The sequence below is a fragment of the Clarias gariepinus genome, chromosome 17, assembly GCF_024256425.1.
Source record: "Clarias gariepinus isolate MV-2021 ecotype Netherlands chromosome 17, CGAR_prim_01v2, whole genome shotgun sequence".
NCBI classification, from domain to species: Eukaryota; Metazoa; Chordata; class Actinopteri; order Siluriformes; family Clariidae; genus Clarias; species Clarias gariepinus.
Window position 1 is genome coordinate 1,407,931 of NC_071116.1, and position 10,104 is coordinate 1,418,034.

At 40.8% G+C, this 10,104-nt stretch overlaps 1 protein-coding gene across 3 annotated transcripts in view; it reads left to right on the forward strand.

Annotated features, from left to right (window-relative positions):
• Nucleotides 1-9,871, forward strand: part of fgf11b (fibroblast growth factor 11b) — a 28,137-nt gene extending 18,266 nt beyond the window's left edge. For 2 of the 3 annotated variants that reach the window (XM_053516374.1, XM_053516375.1), the window contains 3 exons: nt 5,607-5,805; nt 5,911-5,947; nt 9,636-9,871. In XM_053516374.1, coding sequence (XP_053372349.1) covers nt 5,607-5,805; nt 5,911-5,947; nt 9,636-9,678 — 279 coding nt within the window. In that variant the 3' untranslated portion in view covers nt 9,679-9,871. Of the gene's footprint in view, nt 1-5,606; nt 5,806-5,910; nt 6,042-9,635 lie in introns of those variants that run through there. The other variant, XM_053516376.1, reaches the window with a different exon arrangement.
• Nucleotides 9,872-10,104: the final 233 nt, after the last annotated feature.

The following is a 10,104-nucleotide window of genomic DNA, read 5'->3' on the forward strand; positions in this document are numbered from 1 at the left end:
ATGATCTAAAGATTAAACCGCCCGCGTCATGCTGTTATGGGAAAATAATCAACGACGGGGTTCCTCTACCACAGCGCCTGGCCAATCACTACCTTCTAATAACTGAAGAATTCCTCATTCTTTGTGATCGTGTGTCGGCTCGTGCGTTCATTTCCCTCATGTTCCCGCGAGTGAAGGTGTTGAGACAGCGAGTCTCTCCTGTCCAGATCGGATCGGATCAGATGGAGTTAGCCTTTATTGACAATCATTATTGTCAGTGTCACAGAACAACGTTCCTCCAGGACCAACAGAAATGAACAAAACTCACTAAGAATTATACGAAAAGACAAAAAGACAACATAGTGCAGTTGTAAATAATAAATAGTGCAAATAAATTGTCACTGACTGTTTCTAACATGAGGACTTTTTCAAATGAAGCAGCACACATGACGTCGAAAGAGGACAGTCTGGGTGGCGCGGTGGCATAGCGGTTAGCGATATGGCCTCGCACCTCCAGGGTTGAAGGTTCGATTCCTGCCCTGTGTCTCTGTGTGTGTGTGTGTGTGTGTGGAGTTTGCATGTTCTCCTTCCATGCTTGGTGGGTTTCCTTCGCTTTCCTCCCACACGCCAAAGACACAAGATTAGGCTAACTGGTGTTTCCAAATTGCTAGTCATGTGCGCCGTGTGATTGATTGGCACCCTGGTCTAGGGTGTACTCCATCAGGAATCAGGCTGTATCTGTGTATTTTTGCATGCCATCTGTATGATGATGTGTCTCCTTCAAGTGTTTACCCTAAGCAAAGAAAAAAAAAAGGAATGAAGGTTAGAGAGACATCTCGGGAAACAACGCCTCGCTGCGTTCTGGAATTTTCCGATCTCTAAGTGACATTGCTTGTGTTTGCAGCAGGTGCGATGAATTACACAGCCCAGTGAAGGATCTCGACCCTCTCATTAGTTCGATTAATGAGAAACTGGCCGCATTTATTATTAAACAGAAACACCGCCTACGTCGCTCCAAATCTTATTCGCACCACAGCAGCATCTTGCTTAGTTCTGGATCCTGATTGGTCACCAGGTGTTGATTTAATTAAGAGCGGTTCGAATAGTAGTACAGGTTTATATTAATGCGCTTGTTTGGGGACGTTATGGTTTCTGTAGTAACGGCTCGTTCACAGGGTTAGTCCTGTCACCTCGCACCTCCAGGGTCGAGGGTTTGATATTTATTATAAAAAACATGTTGGTGTAAAACTAAACTTTAAATGACAAGTTACAGGATAATATCTATAAAAATCTGAAAATACATCTTATCCTTATGTTCGTAAAATCCCTGATTAATTTCACACAAACCCGAGATATTTTGGGGTTACTTGAGGTCAAACCGACTCAGAGTTTGTTGATTTTGCACGTTTTCGCCGTGAATCGTTCCTTAATTTCGAAAAGGTGACTTCATTTGTTTAGTTTCCTACAACAGAAGTGTTTTCATGCTTAAATACCGCAGCAGTTTTCCAAAACGCTAAAGTAAAAGAATGCTGTTTCATATTTTTTATCTATTTTTTTTTTTTTATGTTTTTTTGGAATAAGTTACTTCCTGTCTTTAGTTATGTTACAGCTCTTAAAATTATCGTTGCACACATTCAGCACTGACACTGGAAACTCCGTCCATAATTTACGTAATAACATTGTTAATGTTCAGTGTTGATAAAAATGATTAACATCATTAACTGAAACTGACGCAGAAAAAAAAGGAAAATCGGGGTTACTTGAGGTCAAACCGACTCCTGCCACTCGTTGATCGCGCACGTCTTTCGTTGTGAAGCGTTCCTAACTTCGAAAAGCTGATGTGCTCATCCTCATTTTCATCTCGGTCAGAGGAGGAGGAAGAGGACAGATTTGCAGGACGATTAGATTCGCACGTTTTCGTCTGTTGGTTTAATGCTCGCTGAACGAACAAAAATAAAAGTGTCGCACTGTGATGTCGTCGCTCCGGGCTTTTCGGTTTCATCAGCTTAATGTAGCGTCCCGGCGGTGCCGCTTTACACACACCAGAGCCAAACTGTGACGTGTAACATAGAGATGTGCCGGAAAAAAACACACCAACACAAACGTAAACATTTCCAATAATAGTAATTCAATTAAATTTCATTTATATAGCGCTTTTAACAATGGTCATTCTCTCAAAGATAAAAGAAGATTATGGAAATGTGTAGTGATCTGATTGTCCCTGATGAGCAAGCCGAGGACAACGACGACGGTGCTGAGGGAAAAACTCCCTGAGAGGGTAATAGGAAGGAACCTTGAGAGGAACCAGACTCAACAGGGAACCCATCCTCATCTGGGTGGTAACGGATAGCAGGGATTGATCTGCACTCATACTGTGTGTTAGGGGGCTGGAAGTTCAGTATTACAGGAGATGTGGAGAAGTTCATATGGAGTCCAGTTCAGTTCGGCACCAGGATGAGTCGGACAGGTGCAGAGGGCTGGATCACTGGGAGGTTCGGAGCAGAGTGTGTAGATCCAAACCATCATGAAGCAGAATCCACCTGGAGGTGGTCCTTCTCTGGAAGCCTCAGGATCCTCGCAGGGTTGGCGTCTGTCTACTGGAGCTGGCACAATTTCTAGGCACAATCTCCAGGTGCCTCGGGATGGGTAGAAAAATGAAGAACAGGTGGAAATGAATTCGTAATATTAATATAATAAGTAATATTTCTGTCTTGTCTGAATTTCTGTCTCTGAAAGTAAGAGAAAATTATCATCATCCAATCTTTTATATCTTGGACACACTCAGGCATCTTTTTAACGATCTTTGAGAATGTTATGATCTATAGTGTCGAATGCAGCACTAAGATCAAGTAAGACTAGTATGGAGATGTAGCCTTAGTCTCCTAGGCTTAGTGCAGTTTCTGGACTATGATCGGCCCTGAAAATCATTCTGACTGAAATCAGTCGAAGGTGTAGTTTTCCTGTAAGAAAGCACATATTTGAGCTGACATCAGCTTTTCTAATTATATAAACTGAAGGTTTGAAATCAGTCTGTAATTTAATATTTTATTACGTTTAGGTTTTTTAAGAAGGGGCGTAATAACTTGAGAGACGTGACCTAAATATAGTGAAGACTTTATAATGTTCAGAAGCGGCTCTCCAGCTCTATGTTTCACTTCTTTTAGTAATTCAGTTGGAATTGGATCTAATAAACATGTTGTTGATTTAGTCATGGTGATAAGTTTGTACAGCTCGTCCTGTCCTTTACCTGTAAAGCATCGAAGCTCTAGATGTGGAGCTTTAGGTGTGAATGGATCGCTGGATGCTGTCAGTGGTTGAACATCCATTATTTCCTTCCTGATACAAACGATTTTTTCATTGAAAAAAAATTCATAATGTCTTCACCACTGAACTGTGATGGAATACTCGCTGCACATATCTCAGGGTTTGTTAGTCTAGCCCAGTGGTTCTTAAACATTTTCTGTCGTTCCCCACTTAAGGCGGTGGGCGAATTTTCAAGCCCCACTTGTCAACAAAATGATAACGAAATCAGCCAAGTGTACTATTTATTGAAATATTAATTTCTAAACCAAAAAGATCAAATAACACCAAGTTCAAAACAGATAAAATACACGTGCAATTGTTATAACAGACTTACTTCGTCACAACTTCCTTTCAAAGAAGTCGAGTGGCTTATTAACGTGACTGGGGTGTGTTGTCTCTAAGTGTCTTCCTACTTCGTTCGGTCTCATGCTGTCTGCTGCCAGCGGTTTAAGACACAAAACACACACGGGTCTCTCCTCTGCCCCCCCCATCCCCACCATGAATCCAAGCGCAACATAGGCTTCATCATGTTTTCCTTTCGGCTGGATTTTTGGTTGATTAGGCTGATGATGCTGAATCACCTGCTTTTTTGTGGTCCATGTAACAAATGTATCCATTGACGTTATTACGCTCACTACATACAGTACGCTACTGACCCGTTTTGTAACGGCGGTTAGTTTAATATTTGCATCTCCGAATTCAATAGCTGCGTAAATAAACCCGCGAATAAGATACCCAGATATATTTCCTCTCTACATTGTGTTTAAGCTCCATCCGCCTTAAATTATACATGTTTAAAAGCATAAACACCATTATTCTCTACGGCGCAACGAATGATTTAGGGATCATCGCAAAATCACCGCACACCAACAAAAAGCGTAGAACGATATTGATCTTCCCTTCTGTTCAGCGCCTGAAGGAGCAAAAAGCTACTTTGTAACCACACTGGAAACTAGAAATGCCAGACTAGTACTGCCTGATAAAATATTAATGTTTAACAAAAATACAGAAACATCAGCATACACATTGGAATAAATGAAACGACATATATAATACCGTTTCTGTTAATGTTTCCTTATATATTGTTCCTCTGGAATTAACATGCCGACGTTAAACTGTTATTGTTGCACTATGGTTCCACTTTTTCTCTGATGTTATTTTAATTTACTTGTATTAATGATCCATTTCTTTGCGTGTGATTGTTTAGTTTCGAGTGTCCGATCTTTATTGTCAATAAAGAAAAGCATGAATTAGAATAGGTACTTTCCTATTATTTTCCACTAATTCCCTCCCGTTCACACTTTGAGAACCACGGGTCCTATTTAACTTTAAAGTAATTAGTTAATTAACTTTTTTTTTTTTAACTTTTTAAATTTATTTATTTAGCATGTTACACTTCCTGTGTTTATTTTGTGCAATTCAGGTGTGTGGTGTGTGTGTAACTAGTTCATATTTTATATATTTCTAGATGCATTTATTTGTATTTTTCGTATTTAGCAGATTTTCTCTTCAGCTCATATTTTTTTGTCAATTTACAGTTTCCCTTTATGTTCATCTATTTATCCTTTATTCATGCATAATTTTTATTATCTTACAGTAATAACGTTTATAAAGCACTGAACAGTGAGAATGTCATTGTGAAATTTTGGAAGGAGTCTGCAGTGTCAGTCTTAAATTTAACGTATTCCAAAAAAACATTAAAAAAGACAGATAAAAAGTAGAAAACATCATTCTTTTTGTTAGCATTGTGGTGTTAAAGCTACAAAAACGCTTTTCTTGTAGGAAACTAATCACCATGTCCTCACCACACACACACACACACACACACACACACACACACACACAGCTAACTGTTGATTATTTTCCGATCACGGCACGACACGGTGTGTTTGATTTCACTGCTGATCTGCAGACGGTTTTAGACACACACTTCTCCTGTTTCAGACGCCCGGCTTATAAACGCAGAGGACATTCACTTAGAGGTGTAATCAGACACCGCCGTGTGGAGAGAGAGAGAGAGAGAGAGGGAGAGAGACAGAAGGTCAGAAGTCTGCGCCACATGCTCTAATCTCTAAAGATTCCAGGAGACGAGATTCGGACGTGTTTTAACGTCAAGCTCCGTCTGGGCCTCGTGTTTAACTCAGCCTCTCGCGTCGGGCTAAAGATTCTCCACAAGGGGGCGCAAATCTGTTCTCATGCACAAACTTTTTATGAGAAGAGCAGAGGTCCTGACAGGACAGTATAAATTAAAGACACAGAAGAACAGGGACAAATAATAAACTGCAGATCAGAATTCTTATTATTTCCCATTTTATTTTTTCCAGGAGCACTTCAACCCAGAGTGTAAGTTTAAAGAGAGCGTGTTTGAGAACTACTACGTGACGTACTCGTCCATGCTGTACCGTCAGAGCCAGTCGGGGCGCTCGTGGTACATCGGCATCAACCGCGACGGTCAGGTCATGAAGGGCAACCGGGTCAAGAAGACTAAAGGCGCCGCCCACTTTCTTCCCAAGGTCATTGAAGGTCAGTCTTCCGTGTCTCTTTCACACTAACATAAAACGTAAACACACAATCGCTATTCTGTAAAGCTAATACCTGGTTGCTATGGTTACATGCATCTTTCCGTAGTCGCCATGTACAAGGAACCCTCGCTGCACGAGCTGGAGTCTGAGCAGAGCCCGCCCCGCAAGACGCCGAAGACGTCAGACTCACCGCAGATTGAGCGCCACGGCGTGCAAAGGTCCGATACCTCCTTATAACACAGGGAGGTCAGAGGGAGAGGGAGGCGGAACTCAAAGAACTCCAGGAACTCCAATTCCCATCATGCACCGAGGCAGGTGTCATGGTGGAACCTGAGAGAGGAGAGAACTCCACGTCTTCCTTCCTTCTGATTCAACATGAGCTTCCTCAGTCTCGTCATTACATTATGCCTTTACACTCAAATTACCCAGCATGCAGCGGCTCTGCATAACGACATGGCCGCCACCTACGCACTCTGACATGGCGGGTCACCTTCTGACGCCGCTCCAGTATTACTGCGGCCGGATTTGATATTTATTTATACTTTTGTGGTTTATTTTGTTAGAGCTGAATGCTAAGTGTGTGTTTGAGATAGAGAGAGAGGAGTAAGCCATTAGCATCTGATGATTAGCATTAGCCTTAGCATCCACCAGCACAAGGAGATCTCTCTTCTCTGCTGAGCAGAATCTTTATTCTGGAAGGATTCTGTAAAAAAAAAAAAAAAATTTAAAGCCATTTTAACCAACAAACAGTCAGCAAGAATGATTTCATCTGGAGACTAAACACTTTTACGTCTTTAATTTAGTTACTGATGTGTAGAGTTCGATTTAGGAAAAATTAAACTGGATAAACGGGTGATTTATTTGACAGCTTTTTAGAAATACTTTTGTATGCTTGAAGGCTAAAAGGGAAATCTGTTTATATTTTTGTCATCCTGGCAAAGCAATAACCTCCAGCTAAACACTGTTAGTTGTTAAATAGAGAATTATAGTTTGTTTCTCACTGTAGAGCTCGACTAGCCGCTAGTGGGGTCTAGCGGGGATGCTAGTCAGTTCATCGTTTTCTCTCCTCCTTCTTCTCATTCTCGAATCTTTCAATCACCAGCAAAAAAAACAACAACAACAACAACACAAAGCAACATGAAAAGCAATGTGAAAAAAGATAAATTTCATGAAGGAAATAGCTAAGCTCTAGCTCTGCTAGCTCTGTTTTGGTTGAAGAGAGAAATGTTACATCAGCATAATTTTACTGAACTTAGCATGAACTTCATGATCTGATTTTTCCTTTCCTGGGGATTTAAGCCATGATCGCTTGTATTGTTCGCAATTCATCATGGGAATGATGGGACAAAATTGGTCACAAATGATTAGCGCGTTGAATGGTTTGTTGATGTGGCACTGTTTATCCTAGTGTGTGTGTGTGTGTGTGTGTGTGTGTGTTATGCATGTGAGAGATTGGTAATCCGTTTGCATTTTTGTCTTTTACACATTACTGCTAATCCTCTCTCAACATTTAACCGATCCAAGCAAACAGACACACACACACACACACACGCACAGCCTGCGTGGAATGAAAAACAGGAAAACAGATCCGAGGTCGAAGATCTGCTGAAATATATATCCTGTTAATGTCATTCTAGCATCGATTCACGCTTTTTGAATTCTAAAAGTGGAAATTTAATTTAAAAAAATAATAGATTAATATTGCCTTTTTTTGCACCCCTAAAATATAGTACTGTAGATAAATAAAAATTTTAGATTAATATCGTAACGTTTTGCCCTTGGCTAAACGGAAAATCCATTTTTTTCGATCTCAAGTTACAGAAGTTTGATTTAAAAAATAAATGAACAATGATAATTGATGTCAATCACACGTTTATGTCGAATATGTGAAAAGCAAACAAAATAAGGTTTTTCTTAAATTAAGTTTTTCTTTTCTTAAATTTCCCTATTATTGCTACTATTCTGTCGTTTTTCTTTTTTTTAAGTACTTAAATGTAATTTTAGTAGAAAAATCGTTCACGTTTTCTTCTGCATGCTTTTAGGAAATTCACCCAACAATGTTTGGACAGTAATGGAGCCAGAGAATCGGTTACAAAAGCTGCTGAAAATTTTGCAAAACGCCAAAAATGACATAAAGTGAAGGACACAGAAACACCCAGGCGAGTAAACTTTTACAGTCATGGTAGCTGGGGCTTTGTTTACCTTCATAAGATGAAACCGCTGTTACAGCAAAGAAAGTTGCAATAGGTTTTTTAAAAAAGTCGCTGAATGTTACAGTAGGTCAGATGGAACGATTCTGCAGGTAGAGCAGGCTGGATGCAGTACGAGGTTGTCTGAAGGTCAAAGAATTCACAAGTCTGAGGATATCGACAGTGTTACAAAATGTCACTAAATATAAGAAGAAATGCTCGAGAACATCGTAGGAATAATTGTGAAAGTTTTGCAAAGATTTGTAACAAAGTTGTGGTACGTCAGAATGTGATTAAGGATGTCGAGAATGTGTTGTGAAAAGGTGTTAAATGGGACAAGAGAACGATCTTTAAATCACAGCAGGTCGCAAGGTCGTGGATAAGGTCAAAGTGTGGTGAGGTCGCGAGACCTCGGGGGGGGGGGGGCAGGGGTGCAGGAGAGGGTCAATGTTAGAGTGATGAGGGTGTGTTTAAATAAGTCTTAGAGAGAAGAGCGAAACCGTGAAGTTGTTCTGATGGAGAGAGAGAGACAGAGAGAGAGAGAGAAGAAGAGAGAGAGACAGAGAGAGACAGAGAGAGAGACACTTCTTGTTTAATGTTTTAGTGCTAAAAGTGATGCAGCTTTAGACTCCTGAGATTTAAATTCAACAAACGAGAGTGATTTACGCGTTGTTGTACTTTTTAGTTTCACACTCGGCCTTTAGATCTGAGAGTGAGACAGGTTTAATCTTTATTGGCCTTTAGATCTGAGAGTGAGACAGTCATACTGTAGGTGTTACTGTACTTTAGGAAGAGAGAGTGAGGTGATTTTAAATGTTGCTTGACTTTACCGTAAGTGCTGCGAGTGAGACAGTAGGCATTACTTCTAGTGAAGAGAGTGAGACAGGTTTTAGGCTTTATTGGGCTGTAGATGCTGAATGTGAGACATGTTTAGGCTTTATCAGGCTTTAGCTGTCGAGAGTGAGACAGGTTTTATTAGGCTTTAGATTCTGAGAGTAAGACAGGTTTAGGCTTTATCAGGCGGTACATGATGACGGTATGACTGATTTATTTGTTACTATACTTTTAGTAGAGAGAGTGAGACAGTTTTCAAAACTAACTTTGAGTTGTAGTGCAGAGAGTGAGACAGGTTTATTCAATCTACTTAGTGCCGAGAGTAAGACAGTTTTAGATGTTACAGTACTCTTAGTGCCGAGAGTGAGACAGTTGTAGGTGAGACTGTACTTCAATGTAAAGAGTGAGACAGTTGTAGGTAAGACTGTACTTTAATGTAGAGAGTGAGACAGTTGTAGGTGAGACTGTACTTCAATGTAAAGAGTGAGACAGTTGTGGACGTTACAGTACTTTTAGTGTAGAGAGTGAGACAATTAAAGCTCGGCTGCTACTTGGGAAACACGGCACACACTCTGTGTTCATGGCTGAGCTGGCAGTGAGGGGAGGATCCTCAGAGGAACACAAGGACAAATTCCTCTCTCTCTCTTATACACACACACACACACACACACTTCCTCTGAAGTCAGGCTCTACTTCCTGAGCAATCTCCCCAAACCCTTTTCTGTGTGTCCGGCTCCCATTAACCTTCACTCCTGCACAGTTTGTGTGTGTGTGTGTGTGTGTGTGAGAGAGAGAGAGAAAGAAAGAGAGAGAGAGAGAGAGAAAGAGAGAGTGAAAGCACAGCACGGTAACGATCGATCGAGTCAATAAAGCCGGAGTGGAGAGCGATATAACAGCCCGTAAGCAGAAGGACGTTTAGCACACGATGAACTCGCGAGCGATTGTGCAGGGGGAATCTCCTCGACCCAGTCACATGACCCGCGTTCCAATAACACTTTACACACCCTCGTACACTTCCCCTGGAGGATCGGTGTGTAGCGGGAAGAGACTCTGTTTCACCATATGTAATGTCAAATATGAGTCGGAGTAAAACAAACATAGGCAGCAAAATGTCGTAGCTGTTATGTGCTAAATATCATTATTAGCTATTAGCATCTTAAACAGCTAGCAAGACTATTAAACTTCAAGCCAAGTTAGCATTTGTTAGCTTGCTGGTTAGCTTTTTTTTTAGTTCACGTTAGCTATCACGCTAACAGGCTACATATCCTTTTTCTACA